The sequence below is a fragment of the Periplaneta americana genome, chromosome 11, assembly GCF_040183065.1.
Source record: "Periplaneta americana isolate PAMFEO1 chromosome 11, P.americana_PAMFEO1_priV1, whole genome shotgun sequence".
In the NCBI taxonomy this organism is placed as follows: Eukaryota; Metazoa; Arthropoda; class Insecta; order Blattodea; family Blattidae; genus Periplaneta; species Periplaneta americana.
The window spans coordinates 89,765,028-89,788,786 of NC_091127.1; the positions used below are offsets into that span (position 1 = coordinate 89,765,028).

The following is a 23,759-nucleotide window of genomic DNA, read 5'->3' on the forward strand; positions in this document are numbered from 1 at the left end:
TTATTATTATTATTAACATTTACGGTTGGAAAAAACCTCGGAAAAAACACAACCAGGTAATCAGCCCAAGTGGGGATCGAATCCGCGTACGAACGCGGCAGGCAAACACTTTAGCATCCCCCATTGTATACCTAAAACATCAGAAAAGAATCTGCTGGATCCGTTACAAAGTACTCTCCAGGGATGATACAGATCCAACAGATGGTTTCCCTTTCTTCTATGATGTAGCAGACATGTAGCTCCGTAACACTGGATATCTCTGTATGGAGGACATGGTGCAAATACCATCGTTCATCATTGCGAAAGTCTCGAAACATCCCCATATTTTAAATAGCTTATAAGGTCATTATTTACTAGTTGACGATGAGTTTTCTCGACAAAATTGATTCATAAGTCCTTGATTTGACTTGCGGAATACGGAAACAACTAAAATTGAGCGGAAAGCAATAATTTTCCAGTTCTTCTAGTTAGTTAGTACTTACGACTTTAGGTACCTGTAACTATGTATTCTTGGGTAGATTTCAATGTACGGTATAGTTGACAGGGTGTGATTGAACTTCGTGTGTCTATTTTGATGTTCCTTATATGACAGAGGGCGTTCTGATGTGTTGAGTTGATCTGTAACTTTGCCTTATGGAGGCAGGTGCATTCTATAACGCTAGTCGTGTGATGGTTGCAGAAGCGGAGAGGTAGAGTTTATAACTATTTGTAGGTATTATTGTATTTGGAGAATTATGTAAGACTAGTATCCTCATGGAGCTCTGTGTGAAACATGTACTGTCCGAATTGTGATGGCATAATTGGAAACAATTGGAATTTAAAGTCATTTCGTTGTCGTAAAGTTAATAATGTGAGAAAGCAGGCGATAAAATATGTTTTATACACACACTACAATGCACTTGGTCAAAATGAAAATGGTCGGCGTCTGAGAGACTGAGTTCGAATCGAGTATTTCCGTGAGCGCTCGGGACAGCCTGGCTTTGTTCAAAAGATTGCGTAGACTATATTCTTCTAGTAGTTATAATGGGGAACACAACTATTGATCACTAAAATCTTCCGAGAAAATAATTCATATACGAGATTTAAAACTGACAGATCGTTCAGAATGTTTAAAAAGTGAATATTGTAACATAAACACTATATACTGCATAACAGGTTCTCAAGTGGAGTATGCCCACTGCTCTTTACAATGCCATTCTGAATGCAGTAAAACTCTTGGCCTAGTTGGTAGAGTGTTAGCTAAAAGTTCGTGAGATTGCAAGTTCAAATTTTCGTGGAGTTACTAAACACTTTTCCTGTTGCCTTTTAAATGCATCAGTGAAAATATAACAGGTTTTCCTCTTTTTTTTATCCTCAGAATACTTTTCGCTTTATTATTTTTTTCGTGTTAATAGAAACTTTTCACGCTAGATAGAAGTAACACTAAAGACGACAATTAGGGTCTTTCATATTAAAATGCTGTGTTAATTATTTTATTAATCCCTGCTGCTTTGCACTCTATTGCCTAAGCAACATTCAGTAAATATGTTGACGGTTAAGTACTTGGCAATAATTAATTTGCAAGTTGTGCTAAAGGGAATAAGATTATTATACTAACCTAAATCCGTGATTATCAGGTCCTAAACGTAGTAATTGTAAACAACAAGAAAAACCACAATTCTGATGACAAAATATATCCTGATTTCCTGGAATTATAACCACAAATTTTCACCAATTTTGTAATTATCTGTAAGTAACATGAATTAACATAAGCAAAATTATTTGATTACATTACACTAAAAGAAGTTGTAAAAAATAAAAGAAAGGACAAAACAAAATTCTCCACTTAGATTCGAAGCATGCTGTGGAGATAGCCCAAATCAGCGCCTTGTATTATGGAGTTAACTAAAACGGCGCACGGAGTTTACGGTAGTGAACTGCGCGCTCACCCGAAGGAACTTGGAAAATTTTCACTGCTCAAGAGACCAGCCACTTTCATTTTGACCAAGCGTACAGTGGACATTTTCAGAATTTAACTTAACGGAACATATTAGTGGTAGTGCCTGATCGTGGAGGCCGGCGACGTATACTAGTATTTCCGTAAATATTGGGAATTAAAAGTTATGTTAGGTTAGGTTAGTTTACGTTTGATAAGGGAATAGCTAAGTGACATGAAGCCGAAGAGTATGTCAAGGTTAAAGTGGGTTAGATGAGGAGATAGCTAAGTGACGTGGGGCCTCGGACAAGGTTACAGTGGGTTTAGGTGAGGGGATAGGTAATTTTGTACCCCTAAATTAAACAAGTATCGAGTGCATTCCCCCTCATTATAGAGATCGACTATACTATATTTCTTCTCTGCTGTTGGAAATTTCTATCCTCAGCGTCATACGTAGCAGGTTTGCGATTCTTTGTACATAAAAAAGCAATGTTTTCTGCTCAATTTGTATGTATTCTCCAAGTCAAATCATGGAATTCTAAATAAATTTTGCGGAGAAAACGCGCAGTTAGCTAAAATAAATATTTATCTTCATTTCATTTAGTGTTCTGCCCAAGGGCAGGTCTTTCACTGCAAACCCAGCATTATCCAATCTTCCCTATTTTCTACCTTCCTCTTTGTTTCCTCATATGATCTATATATTTTAATGTCGTCTATGATCTGAAATCTTTTTCTACCCCGAACTCTTCTCCCGTTCACCATTCCTTCCAGTGCATCCTTGAGTAGGCAGTTTCTTCTCAACCAGTGACCCAACCAATTCCTTTTTCTCTTCCTGATCAGTTTCTTCGTCCACTCTTTCCAACACAGCTTCATTTCTTATCATGTCTGTGCACTTCACACGTTCCATTCTTCTCCCTGTCCACATTTCAAATGCTTCTATTCGCTTCTTTTCACTTTATCGTAATGTCCATGCTTCTATTCATCTTATAGGCCTATAATTGTTATGGAATGTATGGAAGGCATTATTTTTTCTCAATATTATGCGCGGGATTTTTCAGCGTACAAGACATGTTGCCTTTCTTACCTCAAACAATAAGAAGGCTACTAATTTTGTGCCTTTTACTTGTAGTACAGTTGGTGTTTATATCGAATGACAACATAATGCCAGTTTGATGGAGATATGATTATGTTTTACAGAAAATAATGAACAATTACGAAGTTCGATTGACAGTACGCTGAATGGAGATGTAAGAAGTGACGTCTAATTGCAGGCGCGGCAATTGCTAGGCCTACTATGAGTCGAGTACACGTTTATGACCTTGAGTTTCCTATCTCAGGATTCCTGATTATATTCTCCCACACAACTCGGTCACACATATAGAGGAACTCCCTCAGATATGCTTCAGTCTTGTGTCTAGTTTGAATAATACTGTTTATCTCGACAATTTGCTAGTTTTCTGATTATTTACTTCAAGTTAAGATAAGAATACTGTCGATCGCGGTGTCCGCAATGACTGATACGTACAGTTTTAACATTGCGTCAAATCCACAGTTATAGTTTCTAATATCGGCGAGGACAAAATGGCTGTTATCAATGCGATGTTTTCTGCTATCCTTAATCGAGTACCGGTATTGCGCTGATTTCATGTCACAAGATCTCCGTTTAGTTTAATATTGTTCAAAATATCTATGTAGGCCTATACACATAAAGAGTGAATTGTAAGTAATGTAATTAATTTCAGGGGTTATTCTTAGAGGTGTTTCAAACAAAAAGTTTAATACAATTTTGCTCGTTTTTGCTTCTTTTTAGATATAAAAAGTGCTTTATATGAAATATTTCATATCATGCTTTGGGAAAGCCATTGATTTAATTGCTAATATACTCAGTCAATATAAGAGAGCAGTGCATTATAATAAATGATTGAAAGGGCGTTAGTTTTCTCCTTTAAATATGCAAAAATTTGATTCTAACAAATTTAACTTTTCGTTCTGCAAAGAAATTTTACAAAATTTTACAATGTAACATTTGTTTCGATCGAATTTCTGCACATTTAAAGGAAAGAAACTAAAATCTTCGCAATAATTTATTATAATACACTGCTCTCTTAAATTGACTGATCATATTTGGAATTATATCAATGGCTTTCCCAAAACGCGTTATGAAATATTTAATATAAAACAATTTTTATCTCGAAAAGAAAGCAAAAACGAGCAAAATTGTATGATACTTTTTTGTTTGAAATATCTAAGAATAACCTCCTGAAATTAATGCCATTTAATTTAATTTAGTGGTCTGACCCAATATTTTGGGTTTGCCCTGCGACACAGAATAGCTCACAATAAAATTTAAAATGAAAAATTATATAAACAGGTTTCAGACAAAAGTGATTAAGACATAAAAAAATAGAACCAAGTATAATTTAAATCGAATGTATGCCATAAAGATGCTGACGAAATATCGCTAGGCCTACAGAAAATTTTATAATGGTGGTGACGATGGCATCTTGAAGATCTCTCGTCAGCTTGTATTTTTCCCTCCACTTTACAAAGGCTTTCGGAATGGTTTCTCTCGCTCCGAAGAAGAGACCGGTAACTGTGATTTTTTCAATGTTGTATTTCGCTGATAAGTATTGAATCGTGGACTCGTAGATTTTCTTTTTCTCTTCGTTCATTTCAGATGGTTGAGTGGCTGAGATTTCAAATCTGATCGTAGGATCAATTATTTCGGCTGTCTGTTTATTCCTATTTATAGCTATGATATCGATCCTACGATTGTACCCACCATCAGCAATACAATGAACTTCCTCGTGAACGTCTAGATTTTTGGATCGAAGTACATCTGCGATCATAGAACGTATGATGTTGTGACGTTTTATTCTGAGTCCTTCTCCCTGTGGGCAACTCCCAAGCACATGTGGTAAAGTTTCATACTCACTACAATTTACTCTGTGTGTGTATATATCTCCAAGAATGGACCAAGCATAGAAGGTCGACAGAGGTACAGAAACCATCGATGTATACTGTACTTACAAGATCAAAATATTGTCAGCCAGTCTGATTTTGTTATCAATTTTTTGGGGGAAAAGTTGTATACGTATCACTGGACTTAGTAGTTATAAGACTTAATTAAATCCTCATGTTTAAAGTTTAAATCTCTTAAAATACATGAGATGATGGCCTATAGGCCTACAACTTTGAATTTATCATTTTATTCACAACAACTCACATGAAAGAGTGGGAATGTGAGAGCCTTCTTAATTTTCCCTTCTCTACCGTCCCTTCTCAACTCCCACGTTTTCTCTTTCCTTCCTTGGCTCAAACAGTTTCCCTTTCCATTGCCCCGTCTGCTTTTTCATCGCCTCTTCATTTTCTTCTACCATTCATCTCTTTCATAGTCGTCGCCTTCTCTAGTTATTTTCTTCAATAGTTTAAGTGGTCCCCCATTGTCTGCCAACGGCATTTGGCGGAGGAGCAGACAATGGTAGGCTCAATCTCTCACCTTGGGTTAGGAAATGAACCCTAAAGAGGGATATGGAGAGGGGGACTTCAAAGCCGTTGAGAAGGCAATCTCCCTAGGACAAGGAAAGTCCAAAATAATATCCCCCCCTCCGGATGGAGGTTGTGCGGAGAGGGCCAGTAACCCACCCACGTAAAAATGAAGCTACTTGTAGTGCCCATATTAGCCTCGGAAATGGATTGAATCAAAATATGACGACCATAGCAAAGAAACCTGGAAAATGCAAGTGGATATTGGATTATCTCAAAGTTGCTACCTGGAATGTAAGAGGAATAGCAAATAAAGAATCTGAACTGACCAAAATCTTAGAAGATAAACATATAAATGTAGCTGTGCTGACAGAAACGAAGAAGAAATTAAAAGGATCAAAATATATAGGAAATTATGCCATGTTTTATAGTGGTGTGAATAAAGACTGTAGAGCAGCAAAGGGAGTTTCAATATTGGTGGATAAAAAATGGGAATCGAGAATAAAAGAATGTCAATACATCAATGAAAGAATTATTACAATAAAATTAAAACATGATAGAGGCTACCTTGTAGTAATAGGTGCTTATGCTCCAGAAGAAGGAAAAAAGGAGGAAACAGATGAATTTTATAAAACTCTTCAAATAATATTCGATAAATATAATTCAAGATATGAAGTTTTGCTAATGGGAGACATGAATGCAAGAGTAGGAAATATAGGTATACCGAATGTAATGGGAACATGTGGAGAAGGAGTAAAAAACTCTAATGGAGAAAAGCTGATAGAGTTTGCAGCTTTTAATGAATTAAGTATTTCCAACACATTCAAGAAAAAGAAAGATATACATAAATTTACTTGGGCAGCCAGAGGCTGTAGATCTGTAATTGATTATGTGATTGGAAACAAAAAAATAGCAAAACATATAGAAGATACAACGGTTAAAAGAGGTAGCGATATAGGATCAGATCACTTCCTGGTTATTTCCCGCATAAAACTTCTAACAAGATGGAAGAAAGAAAGAATAACACAAGCAAGGAATAAGAACGAAGAAGTATATAAAGTATATCTTTTAGAAACTGAAAGCATAAGAAATCTATATCAAAATAGAATTAACACATATCTCCAAGATCATACCACAAGTGATAACATAGAAGAAGAGTGGCAAAACATAAAGAAAATAATAACAAAGGCAGCAAGTGAATCTTTGGGACACAGGAAAAAGTATAGAAAGAGAAAAGGATTAAAGATTTGGACAGAAGAAATAGAAAGTTGTATAAAAGATAAACAGAAAAAGTATGAAACATATTTAAACAGTCCCACAGAAGACAATCGGGAAGAATATAAAAAAGCCAGGAATGTAGCAAAGACAATTATAAAGAAAGCACACACAGAGTCTTGGGAAAGGTTTATTGGATGCATTGAACATGATTTGCATGGTAGGCAGTCATTAGCCTACAAAGTAATAAAAACACTCAATAAGAATGAAAGAGAAAATATACAAATAAATGCTATTGATAAACAATCTTGGATAGAACACTACAAAAAATTGTGGTATAACGAGGAAGAATCAGGATCAACAGATAACTACGCTTGCAAAGAAGTGGACAGTCTCACCATAGAAGAATTATTGGAAGCTTTAAAACGATCAAAAAATCGGAAAGCAACTGGTCTTAATGGTATAAATACAGAATTACTAAAATATGCAGGAATATTATTTCATCTCCGCCTTCTTCATCTGTACAACATGTGTTGGAAACTCGGACAAATCCCAAAAGAATGGTACCAGGCGAAAGTCATCTCACTTTACAAGAAAGGCGACAGAACAAATCCGAATAATTACAGAGGGATAAGCCTGCTAGATACCACTTACAAGATATATGCAAGAATGCTAAATGAAAGACTAAAGAAAATAGCCGACCACTTGATATCAGAAGAACAAGTAGGATTCAGGAAAGGAAGATCTTGCATGGATGCAGTTTTCACACTCAAAAGAATAATAGAAGAAAGAAGAGAGTTTAATTGTGAAACACATTTAGCCTTCATAGATCTGGAAAAGGCCTTCGATAATATAGATAGAGAACTACTATGGAATATACTTATAAGAAGGGGATACCCGAAACACCTTGTGGAAGCAATTAAATCTCTCTATAAAGAAACCAGCATATGCTTAGTGATAGGAGGAAACTTGACAGAAGCGATTCCCACTAATAAAGGAGTAAGACAGGGCTGTAGTATCTCGCCGACACTTTTTAATATTTACATTGACGACATGTTTAGAACATGGAAATCTTATGTTACTCCAGGAATATATTTAAAGAACAACACTTTCTTGAACTCCCTTTTATATGCTGATGATAAAGTAATTATCCAAGACAGTGAGGATAAATTACAGAAATCAATTTATGTTTTAAATAAAATAACAAAAGAATATAATTTTAAAATTGCAGCTCAAAAAACCAAAACAATGGCATTTAAAGGAAAATACCCAATAAGGACAAAAATAGTAATCGATGAAATAATTATAGAACAGGTTAAATATTTTAAGTACCTAGGATGCTACATTTCATATGAAAGAGATATAGACCTGGATAAAAAACTTAATAACTTTCGAAATGTCTGTGGAACAATCCATAGATCTTTAAAAAACAAAACAAGAAAAGATACACGGATAAAATTTTTCAATACAATCGCAGTACCTATGCTAACTTATGGAAGTGAAGCCAGAATAATGACAGAAAAAGATAAATCAAAAGTCCAGGTAGCAGAAATGAAATTTATGAGAAGTACACTAGGATGTACAATACAAGATAAAAAGAAGAACATAGATATACGGAAGAAATTAGAGGTGGAACCATTGCTGGAGAAATTAAAGAGAAATAACAGAAGGTGGTGTGAACATCTACAAAGGATGCCGAATTACAGACTGCCAGCTTTAGCAATGGAATATAAACCAAAAGGAAGACGAGATGTAGGAAGACCAAGAGCGAAATGGGCGCCGGAACAGGTTCAACATGAACCTAATCCTTGAAGTGAAGAAGAAGAAGAAGTAGTTTATTCGTTTGTTGGTTTCTTAGATTTGTCTGCGCATTATTTCCTTAATTTTACAATTTTCTTCGTTCATTTCCTTCCTCATATCGCCCATTCTTTCCCTTTCTTCCATACACCTTCCATATTTTCTTTTATCATTCTTGCTTCTTGTTAGTAATGGATATGTACACTTTATTTTATTATTAAAACTAGGTTTCTGATATTTAGCCCTTAAAAACCAACTTTTAGGCACCTAAAACATAATATAAACACTAAAATAGTTTTTGGACGCCTAAAAATACAATTTCTAGCAACTAAAAATACGATTTTACACACCAAAAATGTGTTTCTACCAATTAAAACTACATTAACTATAACAATTAATTAATTTGTCAGTATCGACACCATTAAGATGCTGGTTGATGTGAGATTTTTTCTCTTGTGACACCTGAACACTAGAAAAGAACACTAATAACTATATTATGATGTAATGGTCGTTATATCATACTTGTTTGTTTCGTCTTGTTTTAATATTTACTTATCTCTTCGCTACAATACCGGAACAATATAAATTTCCGATCATATTTATGTCAATCCCGGACATTGCTCAACCAGAGTTCTTCTAAATGCTTCCTTCGGCATTACACAATTTATCATAAGCTTATTTTGAATTTAATAAATCACACAAATTAGCAACACTTGAAAAAATTCTACTACTCCCTTGATACGTGTATTACAGTGTTCGACTTCTGCGCTTTCTTTCACCTCACCACGCGTATTTCGGAAAATCCAAGGTCAGAAGGACACTGCTCTTTTGTATTTCTACTAGTCTACCTGCTCAAGTGTTTAACAAATCACTTTCCAGGCATTTCTTCATTTCTACAATCAAATTATTGCAAGGTATTCGAGCTAAACCCATCCCATGATTTTAAAATCTTCTCTTTCATTGTTGCACGCGAAAAAATTAAAAATACATTAAACCATAAATAGTTTTTAGGCTCTAAAACCTTACAATAGGTCACAATGGATAATGTACACATTTCAGAAACTATTAAACTCCTTACAAACGTTCATATTCAGTGTAAAACGTTAAGTTATTTAACTAGATTTATGGCCGGTTTGTCCAAGTATTGTTAGAAGACTTAACGACTGTTAAACCTTCAACAGTTTGTTAAATACAGTTTTTCCATTTGTTCAACACCAGTTTGGCTTAACAGATTCTTAACCGTTTGTTAACTTTAAATGTAGGATTTCAGGCCCTTAACTCATTTAACAAACAGTTAAACATGGCGGATAACACCACAGCTGTTCAGACAAAAGTTGTGAAAGTAACATGTTATGTTTCTCTTTGAGGAATGTTTAGAGTAAGGGACGGTTTCACCAAGCTTCAGTAAATCAGTCCAAATGAAACATTAACTAGTACTGAACATTGAAATATTTACACGATTACGTTTGTATGTGAGCTGTGTCCGTAGACTTCAAGCCTAGCAGCTATATGTGCCTCGTCGCGCTGGTTACTTCATAGTGCCCACATGGAGTAGTCAGTAGCATGTTGGCTTGCTATCTCAGGGGCCCGTGTTCGGTTCTCGGCGATAACTTTTTTTTTTAACGTAACTAATTTTTATACATGTTACCTTTCTTCATTTTTATAATTTTGTGTAGTGGAACTTATTATTTAGCAACTCTGGCTCCACTAGGAGAATTTAAAAAACTCTTGGGAGATCAATTTTCTTCCCGAAATAAAACAAAGATAAACAAACAAATTAAAGAAAAATAAAAGAAATACACATGTGGATCTAATACATTGTCCACATGCCATCGGCGTCTATCACTGCCTGGCATTTTCGGGGCATTGAGTCCACCAGATCGCGGAAATAGTTCTGGTCCTTAGCGAAATCTTCCCAGGTAACCAGAACTTGATACCAGAACTGATCTGGATTTTGAGGTGGGATGTCTCGATATTTGTCAATCCTCTTTTTCATGCTTTTCCGTGAACCGTCTTTGAACGTTTATGGCGGAGTGCGCGGGGTGATTATCCTGCTGGAAAATTAAATTTCCATCGGAAAGAAAACGATTATAAATTCCAAGAATCCAGCTCTTTCGCTTCTGTTTTAAAACCAGTGCAAACATATCTTATCGCTAGCTATAATATAATTCTAATAAATGAAAGTTAATATACCAATTAAGTTTTGTTATGTTTGAATGCACATTATGTATTAATTTACTAATATTTCTTAGGTACCGGTATGTAGTTATAATAATCACTTTCATGTCTTAAAATAAAACTCACTTGTATGTTACCTAGTTGAAATAGGCCACTTGTTTCAATTCACTAGCTACTATTAACTCTAGATTCTATGTTACTAGCTCTTCAACTATAGCCGATGTCAATAGTGCTTCAAAATACGTAGTGAGTAAATAATAAAATATTTCAGCAGCAATTGCTTCTTTAGGACGAAATTACATATAATTTATACATGAACCTAAATTAGAGAATTTTATATGATACGGAATTCTCCTCGGGGTTTTCTGTACGGTTGACTACACACACATTCGTGTAATTATTGTCACCTGGTGGTCATAATGCTGAGATTTTTCTAAACAGAAATTCATATTTAGCATTATAAAATGTAACCATACATAATAATTATTATTATTCAATAGCAGTCAATGCAACTTTCATTTATCAATTCTCTGTACTGTATGAATCATGGCTACTGTAATAGGTTACGATTTTACACATGTTTCATGACTTACTCCATAGTACAGAATTTAAATAATAATATCAGCCAATAAGAAGTTGTCTTATATATGCAAAATCATTACCAACTGCTGTTGAGTAGTTAGAATAGTATTAACGACAGTTAAAGTTAAGTGTTGGTTGTTTTAAACAAAATTATGTTGGAAAAATGGAAAATATCTTAACAAAACGTTAAAAATAAACCAGCTGTTAATTTAACATTTGTTAAGCCAAATTAAACATTACTTGGAAAAACTGGCCATTCGTTTATCCCTATAAAAAAGGAATCAATCCTAAAATCCGAGGCCTAATGGCCGGGTTCTTCAAGTACTAATAGAATACTTAACGACTGTTAAACCCTGAACAGTTTGTTAAATACAGTTGTTTCATGTTTTCAACACTAGTTTGGCCTACAGATTCAGGTAATTAACTCATTTAACAAACAGTTAAACATGGCGGATGACACCACAGCTGTTTAGACAAAAGTTGTTAAAATACAGTAACATGTTATGTCTCTCTTTAAGGAATGTTTAGAGTAAGACTGATAACGTATCATTTAAAATGATATTTTGGAATATTAATAGACGGGAGATAATCTTTATGTCAACTGATTATCATACTAACGCTTATTTCAGAAAACGCTTAGAAAATGTGGGATATCAACGTGACAAGAAATTGAAGTCAGATCTGAATATCGTACAAACAGAAATAGACCACTTGCTTCAATTCGCCAGCTACTATTAACCCTAGATTCTATGCTACTTGCTCTTTTCAACTATAGCCGATGTCAATAGTGCTTCAAAATACGCAATGAGTAAATAATAAAATGTTTCAGCAGCAATTGCTTCTTTAAGACGAAATTACATGTAATTTCTACATGAACCTGAAGCAGAGAGAGTGATTAGAGAATTTTATATGATAGGTCAACGGAATTCTCCTTGGGGTTTTGTGTACAGTTGACTACACACACATTCCTGTAATTATTGTCACCTGGTGGTCATAATGCTGAGATGTTTCTAAACAGAAATTCATATTTAGCATTACAACTATAACCTCACTCATAATAGTTATTATTCAATAGTAGTCAATACAATTTTCATTTATCAACACTTTGTACTATATGGATCATGGCCTACTGTAACAGATTATGATTTTAAACATGTTTCATGACACACATTACAGTACAGAATTTAAATAATACTTTCAGCCAATAAGAAAATGTCTTACATGTGCAAAATCATTACCAACTGCTGTTGAGTAGTTAGAATAGTATTAACGACAGTTAAAGGGTTAGTTATTTTAAACGAAATTATGTTGAAGAAATGGAAAACATTAACAAAACGTTAAAAATAAACCAGCTGTTAATTTAACATTTGTTAAGCTAAATTAAACATTACTTGAAGAAACTGGCCACAATTCTTACAAGCACTAAATTTTTTAACACAGCTATTACATGCATTCAGTAGCTTCTGCCATATGGAGGGTGATTCACGAAGATTGTGGAATACTCTAGGATGTGATTTCTGACCTTATTCTGATGAAAAAAGTTCATATACACGTGTCCGATTTTGAATAGTTTCGGATAAAAACACGTTTCTTTCTTCCGTAACACGCATTCTTGTGAAGTCTCTCTCTCGTTGAATGTTTGGAGCTTTATGTGTTACAGTACAGCTGATAGCAGCGACACAAAGTCTCGTGACATCAGGGTCAAGGTTAGAGATAACTCAACACCGGTACAATCTACCTAGCATCCGAACAACTGAAGTTAGGGAATGCGGCTCGCGCAGTTCACACTCGGGCGGCTACGTGTATTGCTGCAGAGGGTGGGGTCTTTGAAAACCGGGTTTAATACAGATTTTTCAGGCCAATAATAACGTGAATGTTCTTTAATGAATTTATAATATACTCGGTACCATTGTTGTAAATAATTTAAATGCTTAAACCTTAATAATATCTACGTTTATGTTTAACATTCAGGAGGGCGTAACACAATTCAAAAAATATGACATGTTTATATGAACTTTTTTCCCCACAATGATCCCAGAAATCACATCCTAGAATATTGCACAATCTTCGTGAATCACTCTGTATACATACAGACGTGTCTACATTTCATACTAGGACAGTTTGACGAGTGTTACTGTATTAAACATTAGACGTTTTTATTGGAATTCAATTATAACAAAACATCATTTTTAACGTTGGAACTGATAAGTGAAAAGCATAGATATCACCATTAAATTAAATAATTTGTATTATTTTTATATTTAACTACATCAAAACACCGACTCTTCAGTTTTCGGAGAGACGTTCTCAATTTGTATGAAATGTTAACGTGATATACAGTGGATGTTCTCAATTTGTAAAGAATATTAACGCGATATTCCCACCTGAACGATCGCCATGATGACGAGACCGAATCCCAAGGCGATGAGCACGTGAGAGTTGGGCATCCCGCTGACTGTGGTGCAGGTAGCGCAGCCGTAGAAGTTGAGCAGCAGGTTGCCTATGAATTCGGCGAGCAACACCTTCCAGATCCCTTTCGAGATCTCGTCCACGCCCAATCTCTCCTTGAAGCCACCGCCAGCCATTGTCTACCTGAAACGATACAGTTTCATTTGTCATTAATAAAGACAACCACGGCTATTGAATTAGCTTTAATGAAAATAGAGTACAAATTATAGGAAATATAACATACGGTAATTTTCAGCTATAAAAGTTATTCAGAGACAATTTAACGTGTTTAATTAAATTCTCAATAACTAAGTAATTGATTACTTTAATTATTTACTAACTGGAATATTGGTCCACCGTTGTGGCTGAGGGATTAACGAGTCTACTTCCGAACCCAGCGAGCCCGGGTTCGAACCCCGGTCGGGACGAGTTGCCTGAGTGAGGTTCTTTCGGGGTTTCCCCCCCCTCACTCTATGGACGAATATTAGGTAACTTTATCAGGCGATTGAAACCCCATTCATCTTCGCCACTTACTTTCTTCCCCTATCATCCTTTCATTAATCATCCCGTTACTTTTTCTGGTTTTCAGATCTCTCTACAGGCGGCCCTCCGAAGCTGCTGGCTCTCTCGACCGGCCTCCGTGGATTGTAGTCATGTGATGATGGATAGCTTCTATAACGGAACCAGGGGCAGACATTCTCGGGGGAGGACTTACGCCTTGGACCGTTAAGGGAGCCTTGGGGGGGGGGGTTTGCCGAAGTAGGAGTGGTACGTGGACTCTGTTGGCTGTAGGGACCAGTCGTTAAGGGGTCAAATGGTTAGGTCGGTGCGCGTAGAGGATCGGTGAGCACGCATATCATCCCATATAGAGGGTGTACAATAGACCTGAGGTCGTAGTGCGTGTGATGTTTCCTCCCTCCCTCCTAAAAGAAACTAATTCGAATATTAATGTGTTAAATTAATTCAGCCAACCACTCACTGAACAATTCCCCAATTCATTCATTTATTATTTCAACAATTCATCATCTTTTAATAGTTAAATAATCCACAAACTTATTATTTCACCGAAAAATTGAACAGTAGCTGTAACAAAGGCACTAAGTGCCAAAGTTACATATTCAAGAAAAGTAAATAAAATATTTTAAAATGCATATTTTTTAAAATTCTTAACTGAAACAAAATATTATTACAAATTCTTATTACTGCGAATACTATCCAGTGCATTTAAATCAATAAAACTAATTCAAACAACAATATTTTTAATAGTATGTTTAACTGAAATTGAAAAAACGCAAGTACCAAATCATGTGCCATTGAAAGATTGTAAGTGATAACACCAATTTAAGTTTAAGTGCCACACAATTCACAAGTTATAAGTGCCAATTACGGGTGGGATGTGCTGCTACGTGACCCTAAGTTTTCCTCATTGAGACCTAAAAGTTCTCCGTAGAAAACATTTCGCTCACAATTTTCCAAATAAGAAATCGTAGAGAAAACAGACTTTTTTAAAACTGATATCTTGTTTTCAGGGGCCAACAGTTTTATTGTTGCATATGTTAGATCCCTGATGGTTTTCCATTTTTTTTTCCAAGATGTTTATTTTTTTCCATGTCCCCATATGAGATAAATTTTCATTTAACAGGAGAACAGTTAGATTTGCATATTCAACCTTTATCTTACAGCTTTGCTAATATTTAAATCTTTAGTGTTGAAAAATATATCGGGAGTTTCGTTTAAACCCCAAAATCCATGAACTGCCATGTCAACAACTTCGAAAGGAGAATCATTTTTGTGGAAGTTATCACATTGTGCAAGTTATTTGAAACCATTGCCTTCATCAGGCGCTTTCTTTTTTCGATGAGCGCAAAGTCTCTATCGAAAACCATAAAGCTGTAACCACAGATAAGAAATTACAATCTATTGTGTCGAAAACCCAATGAAAGACAAGAAACATCGAAACAAATATTACCATCCTAGTCTTTCTCTGTCCCTAACAGTTATCGGTCCATAGTACCAAATGCCTTTTGTGTGTAACATCGACATTTAAAGCTTTAAGAAGGTTAGATGCCACCTCGTTACCTCCACGCCCGCTGACTTCTTCATGCCAAATGCACATAAAACACGATTGCTATCAGATACATATGTCCCTAGATTATAGCATAATAATTGCAAGATGTAGTAGATCATGTCGTTATGGGTAAGGTGTTGGTACAAACAGGTCTTTTTTTTTTGTAACTCAAAAGACATGCAGCATTTGCCACTACCAGGAAGTTGGGAATTAGTGATTTCATTTTATCATAATATGTTCTATAGCTTTCTGCACTTTATTTTTTACTTAACTTCCATATTTACAAGGTAATAAACAACGAACAACAACTGGCACTTATAACCTTTCTAACTAAAACCTACTTTTTTTTTTTTTTTTTTCTACATCCGGCCAGAGGCCATTTTCCGAAATATTTCTGTATTTCAGGTTTTCAGTTTTCTGTTTCTGTTTACTAACTAACACTAACACAACACCCATGCCCGAGGCGGGACTCGAACCCACAACCCTTCGGACCAAGCCGTAGAGTCATTGCGTGCCTCTACGGCTTGCGCCACCCGGGTCGGCTACTGGAACTTAGAACGCGGCGCCATTTGTTGTCGTCACTACACAACCTTACAATGCAGATAGAACTTACAATCTTTGTAGAGATATTGGCAATGGTATACTTCTAGAACTATTTTAAGCAAATATTAAAATGTAATATTTTTGGCACTTAGTGCCTTTGGTATAGCTTCTCTTCAATTGAATTTGTTGGATAAATTCACTGAACTACTTATTTACTCAATATATTTTACGACATTATTCAATACAAAAATTAGCCAAATATAAATTGAATAAATAAATATTTATTCATTAATGATAGGTTGAAAGTCAAATAAATATAAATTGAATAAAAATGCAATGATTCATTAATTGTATAGTTAAACTTATTAACTACATCACAGTAACATATGAACATAAAACATACAAGACTGCATCTTCTTTCAGGAAATTAAAATACAACATTGAATATGGAACACAAAACACACACACTACAAAAAATCTCAACACAAGCACGACAAACGAATAAAACCTGATAAGCCTTTACAAATGAAAATGCAATAGTTTTAAGGACTTCTACATTGGACAAACTGGGAGATCGTTTTAAACACGCTACAACGAATACATCACAGCCACAATCGAATCACACAATACATTCACCTATGCACAACGCATCACCAACTCCAGCCACAGCTACAGCACTGTAGAGTCAGACATGGAAATTTCTACATATTGAACCGAAAAGCAAAAAAGCTAAACATATTAGAACAATATGAAAAACATTTATATTCATAAAGCACATGCACAACACATCCTCAACGCTGAACTGAATTTCAGAACACACACTTTTCGACACAACACTACCGAAGGCAAACACAGCTCCACCTCTACCTACACATTTCCCAAGCAAGACATCAAGCAAGAAGAAACTACAAGAAAGCGCAAGACCTCACTACAGGCTTGATAATGGCATAAAGTTTCTGCCGAAACAAGTTAGTATTACCAGCGCATTTCGAATTGGTGGATCAAGGTCAAGCAATGGACTGCATTTGCCACGTGTGATTACCCCAATCCTGGACCATTCTCCTCAACTGAAGATAGCTGGGACAGCCGGGATTATCAGTGCTTCAGTTCACAGTTCAGTTCAGTAACTCATGCGTGGTTTGTGCGTGACCTTGATCCGCCAGTTCGAAATGCGCTGAGTATGGGTAAAGTACCAAACCATTTTCATTATTTAACATAGTGAAGTTATAAACTGTTGTTAATTTAATAATTTACAAACTATATCATTTGTGATATACTAGTGTTAAAAGTGTGTAATCAGGGATGAATGAGCTTCAACAATTACTAAAATGTTTCCATTAATGACTCTTAGCAATTATTCATTAATCTAGTCATTAATTCCCGCAAAATTTTTAATTTAATTTATTTGCTTAACTCGACTTCCTTATGTATTTACATTAGAGGTGTGTTCCAAGCAATTTTTTTTCGTATTTTCGTATACTGAGTGCCCACAAAAAATTGAATGACTTGTTTAAAACTCGTATTTATAGAATTTGGGAGGAAAACAATAAAAATCATGGGACACCAGACAGAGATCATAAACGCAAAACGAAGCTGCTAATCAGTTTGTCCTCTTTTTAAATTGGAATTAATCTGCTGACATGTTTAACTGCAAAAGCATGCACCCCATCTGAGAAGGCGGGACACCCACTCTCGCGCGCACGAGACAAATTAGTTCTACTTTGTCTTGATGGTGATTACGATCAGTAGTCTGACAGCGAGTTAACGATCTAATACGTATTGAATTTATTTTTATTTGATATGTACCACTAACGACTAAGCAAAAGACTTCTATATTGAGATACAAATTGCTTGTTGTCCATAATTATAAAAAAAAGTTTTAATTTTAAATTGCATGTCCTATTTAACTATAAAAACTACCGACATGTTCTGGAGTGAATGACTGTAATTTGAAATGTAATTTTAAATCTCTCTGAAATCTGTAGTTGCGGGTTCTAAATTTCGTCATGAATATGCTTTTTTTATTTGGGCCCTTACACACGAGCGACTTTTAGCCGCCAAGGTCGACTGCAAAAAGCAGTCGGTATGCCGCAGACAGCGGTTCTTCAACGGCAGAAGCAGTCGACATGAGCGACTCTGCATTCGATACGAGCGTTCTGTATCGTCGGTTCCGGCTATAGTCGAACTGCAAAAGATGCGTCATTTGTGTCATTTTTCACTCTATTATAATGATGCACGTCGAGGTACAACTATTGTTTCTTCCCCGTCCTAGAAAAGGCGTGTTAAACATATAAAATATTCTATACATCGGATTCTTATTCAATGAGCACAGTATGGGAAATTTCATTGCCTTTTTCACGAGCTTCGAGCCCATGAAGATAGTATTTTTTTTTGTTACTTTAGAATGTCAAGGTTATCATTCGATTACCTGTTGGAAAAAGTGACAGACAGTGCAGACCAAGGAAACGTTTTTCTGAATCTTCTGAAAGTCTGAGAGAAGGAAAGCTAGGAACATACTGCAGGCCACCGGCGTCAGTCGGCTGAGGTGCTCGCCTGTCGATCCGGAGTTGCGCGCGTGCGCGGGTTCGATTCCCGCTTGGACTGATTACCTGGTTGGATTTTTTCCGAGGTTTTCCTCAACCCTAAGGCGAATGTCAGGTAATCTATAGCGAATCCTCGGTCTCATCTTGCCATCACCAATCTCATCGACGCTAAATGACGTAGTAGTTGATACAGCGTCGTTAAATAACTAACTAAAAGCGCATTGCAGTCTCAAAACAACGAGTAACTTCCCTTTCTTACACAGATAAGCTTGATAGATCAGGGAAAGAGAGATGCTGCTAATTTTGTCAAGGAAATTTCAATTACTACATCAAGACTTACCACAAAATACGAAGAGCGTACATGTCAGCAGCCATAAAGCCTATTCCACTTAATCCTGAGAAAGCTTTGCCTCTTATTAAAAATAAATATGTTACCTCTAACTACTGTACAAAGTTTGATCAAAATCTGTTAGATAGAAGAAAACTTATTAAATTTGTCTAAATTCGCCTACAATGGGGTAGTTTTCTTTAAACAAATATAATTACCTAGAGCTTGTATACAAACCAAATATGTATGTTACCTTCAACTACTGTACAATTTGGTGAAGATCTGTTTAGTATGAGAAAAGCTATAATTTTACCTAAATTCACCCCTACATTTCTTTTACACAAGTGTAATTAGAATCTGTTAAATCTGTTAAATAGAAGAAAAGTTAATAATAATGATCAATTTTTCTTTATTTTTTTATTTTATTGGGTTAATTTACGACGCTGTATCAACATCTAGGTTATTTAGCGTCTGAATGAAATGAAGGTGATAATGCCGGTGAACTGAGTCCGGGGTCCAGCACCGAAAGTTACCCAGCATTAATTGTTCGCATTGGGTTGAGGGAAAATCCCGGAAAAAACCTCAACCAGGTAACTTGCACCGACCGGGATTCGAACCCGGGCCACCTGGTTTTGCGGCCAGATGCGCTGACCGTTACTCCACAGGTGTAGACATTTTTCTTTAAATTCATCTCCTATAAGGGGTAGTTTCCTTTATACGAACGTAATCGGAGTTTGTATACAAAACAAATATACAAGCTATAACTACTGTACAACGTTTTATGAAAATCTGTTAGATGGGAGATAAGTTATTATTTTTTTGAAATAGTTCCCCTTGTACCAACGTAATCAGTTTGTATACAAAACAAATATACTATCCCAAACTATTGCACAAAGTTTTATAAAAATCTGTTAAATAGGAAAAAAGTTATTAATTTTTCTCTAAATACACCCTCTGTAAGGGGTAGTTCCCTTGAACCAATGTAATCAGAGTTTGTGTATAATACAAATATAGGCCTACTACCCGAAACTGTTGCACAAAGTTTTATGAAAATCTGTAATATTGGAGAAACGTTCTTAATTTAATTTTCTCTAGATGTACTCCGTAAGGGATAGTTTCCCTTATAAAAACGCTATCAAAGTTTGTATACAAAACAAATATACTACCTGTAACTACTGTACAAAGTTTCATGAATATCTGTTAAATAGGAGAAAAGTTATTAATTTTCTCTAAACGCACCTCCTATAGCCGGTAGTTTCGTTTATACAAACGTAATCAGAGTTTGTATACAAAAAATGTACTACTTATAACTACTGTACAAAGTTACATGATAATCTGTTAAATAGGAGAAAAGATATTAATTATATCCAGCTACATTTACGTTTTGGACTACTGCATGTCGCCGACCTTGGCGGCTAAAAGTCGTCCGTGTGTAAGCAGAAAACGCAGCCGCCGGTCGCGGGGACCGACTGCATGACAGCGGCTGCAGTCGGTCTGCCGTCGGTGTCAGCGCTCGTGTGTAAAGCAACCGGCATTTTCCATTTAAATACATTACCGACTGCATCCCCGCGACAAGCCGCTAAGGTCGACTGCTTTTTGCAGTCGACCTTGGCGGCTAAAAGTCGCTCGTGTGTCCTTTGTCTTCAACATTAGCGAAGAGTAACGCAAGGAGTTAGGTTAAGAAAATAAATTTAAGCTTTTATTACTCTGAAAATAAGAAATTTACACACATTAACAGTAACAAAGGGGGAAAGGAACTGGCCACCCAACCCCATTATCTCCTGGCCTAGTTACCTCATGAGAAGCCTAATTGTTGTCACTTTTGAGGTTCAAACCTGTCTCCGGATAGTTTACTAAACAACGAACAACAATAACAACATCGCCAATAATAATATAAAATGGGTTCATAATCTGTTTGCCTCATATCTTATAGCAGATTTAATATTTGATATCCTAATCAATACGGTTTTTACTCGTTACATTTTCAATATCGGAATTTAATGTTTGGTATTTTGATGTAATACTATTTTTTCGTAATATGTTTACATACTACATTTTCACTGTAGAATTTAGTATTGATTGTGAAAAATCTATGCCGGCACATATTTTCTACTAATTTAAGTTGTCCACATCTAAATCTTGACAAATTGTTCTTTAATTTCTGATTAATGTGTGTAAACATGAAAATAATCTTGCCACTTTTGTCAATTTTCTTCCTTCTGAATATATTTCCAAATAGTTTCATTTTTAAATAATTTCTTTCACTTCTGAGAGTGTGTTGAAATATGGTTTAGCGAGATTATATACGGTGAGGCAGAAATATCTCCCCATTTTCAACTGCACATAAAATGAAAAATATTAAAGTCAAATATCAAACAGTAATATAAATTTATTACTTATGGTATGCTATTTTATCCTTCAGTTCAATTCTGCACACAGTTTCAGATTCCACGTCAAAGACGTGTTCCTATCCGCAAGACCATGAATTTGTGGATTGCGTCATGGAATACGGCTTCAGCACTGTAACAATCCACCAGGGCGACCAAGATCAGTGCGATCTCCACAAAACATTGCAATTGTGCATCAAGCATTCTGGGCAGAGGAAAATCGAAAGAGATCAACATGCGACCGCTTCATAGTGAACGCGTCACTGTCTGGTGTGGTGTCGCACAGTTCGGGATTATTGGCCCATACCTTTTGAAAGTGAAAATGGTGGTTTCTATTTTAGTGCTGAAGCCTTATTCCGAAATGACGTAATCCACATTTTTATGGTCTTGTGGCTAGGAACACGTCCTTGACGTGGAGTCTGAAAGTGTGTGCGGAACTGAACTGAAGGCATACCATAAGGATCTTAGGAAACATTGTGATAGCATTCAGATAAGCCAAAATATAATATAATATAATATAATATAATATAATATAATATAATATAATATAATATAATATAATATAATATAATAATATTTACTTTATTTGTTCAGTCAAAATGACTTTTCAAAATTTAAAAACAATAAATATTTATAAATACAAATAATTCATTGAAGTTAAAATGATTTAATATTAATGTTTCCGCCTATTTGGCATCTTCAGGCATATATTCGAATTATCTCATGTGGTACATTAATTTTACTGTGATTGGAATAACCATTACATATATACATAAGCAATCTTAAAATAAACATATTAAAAACCATATATATATATGTTAAATAAAATAATAAATAACAGTTGAGTTAATTATTGTTTTTAATTAATTTATTTGTGTGATGAGTAAAACCAAATCAATATTCATATCTATTTCAATTTATAACAATAATAAAAACAACTATTAACACATAAAAAATTAAAATTATGGACATTAAAACAGGTTCAAATTATCTAAATGTTACCTGTGTTGGTATACACTTTTCGATAACAGGAACTTAAGACGGCGCTCATTCCGTCGGATTCCGGCCACTTAGTCACTCGTAATGAGTGCACCTCTGCACATTAGTGTGTTGGACATTGTGCCATTGTCACACATCTGTGACATTATGCATGAGGGTTGGCCACAAAAAGAGAAAAAGGGAAACTAAGAGGTGGAGCTTAAACTGAGAGGATTCAATCCGGCATCGGAATTGGAATCTGATGTGGCTTAGTTGATAGAGCGTCAGCACGTAGAGCTGAAAACCCGAGTTCGAAGCCCGGTGCCGGAGAGAATTTTTCTCCGCTCCACAGATTCTTTATCATATGATAACGCAGAATTCCTGCACGAGATATCATATGTACTTCGGTACATCGCAATTATATGGATAGATGTGCCGCACCTGTCATGGGCTAGCACAGCTCGCGAAGGAAGACTATCATTGCCCGGAAAGCCATTTATCAGAGTAGATTACTGCCACATCCTCTGTCATGCTAACATGTCTATAGAATCAACTGTGTCGTCCAGCGATCAAGTAGTTTCATTGGTCATTTCCCGTGACATGGCACGAGCACGTCTCTCAGTCAACCACAACGAGACGAGGGAGAGTGTGTTCTATTCCGATGCTCATAAAAATAACACACACACGCTTCTCAGTACCCACTCGGTTAAACAAAACGTTCTTTATTATTTAATTCACGCCATGAACACCACTTGACATACAAGCTTAATTAGGATTGTGTCACTGCTGCTTAAACTCAGTGTGTGATATTTAAGATAAAGTTAACTCCGCGGTATGATTTCAGCTTACGTAGAATCATTTCAGTTATGGTTTAAATCTTGCTTGAAAATATGGTGTTCAGATTTTACTACAGAATATCCATCGTTACTAAATGTGAACATTTCTTCTTCCTCCACTCCACTCCACTCTACTCCACTCTACTCCACTCCACTCTTATTCTTATTCTTTCAAAGATTTATGGTTCTGCCCAGCCGCCACGGTGGTCTATAGGCTAGTGCTGGACTTCTAATCCTGTGGATCCGGGTCCAATCCACAATATACATGAGTGAATATATTTGTCTTTAAGCAATATACCTTTTGGTGAGGTGGCACTTCACATTATTACTATACAGTGCCGTCTCCCCGTTTTACAACGCCTCTCGTACAAGTCATTTAGGCCATTACTTATTTTAAATTTATTACTGCAAATTCTTCCTTTAGTCTTTACTTGTCTGTCATCAATTCTTCCACT

General features: G+C 35.7%; 1 protein-coding gene across 4 annotated transcripts in view; it reads right to left on the bottom strand.

The window, feature by feature from the left end:
• The window catches only part of Prip (prip), a 217,104-nt gene that overhangs the window by 59,864 nt on the left and 133,481 nt on the right, over positions 1-23,759 (bottom strand). For 3 of the 4 annotated variants that reach the window (XM_069839750.1, XM_069839747.1, XM_069839749.1), the window contains exon 2: positions 13,558-13,765. In XM_069839750.1, coding sequence (XP_069695851.1) covers positions 13,558-13,758 — 201 coding nt within the window. In that variant the 5' untranslated portion in view covers positions 13,759-13,765. The remainder of the gene's footprint in view (positions 1-13,557; positions 13,766-23,759) is intronic. The other variant, XM_069839748.1, reaches the window with a different exon arrangement.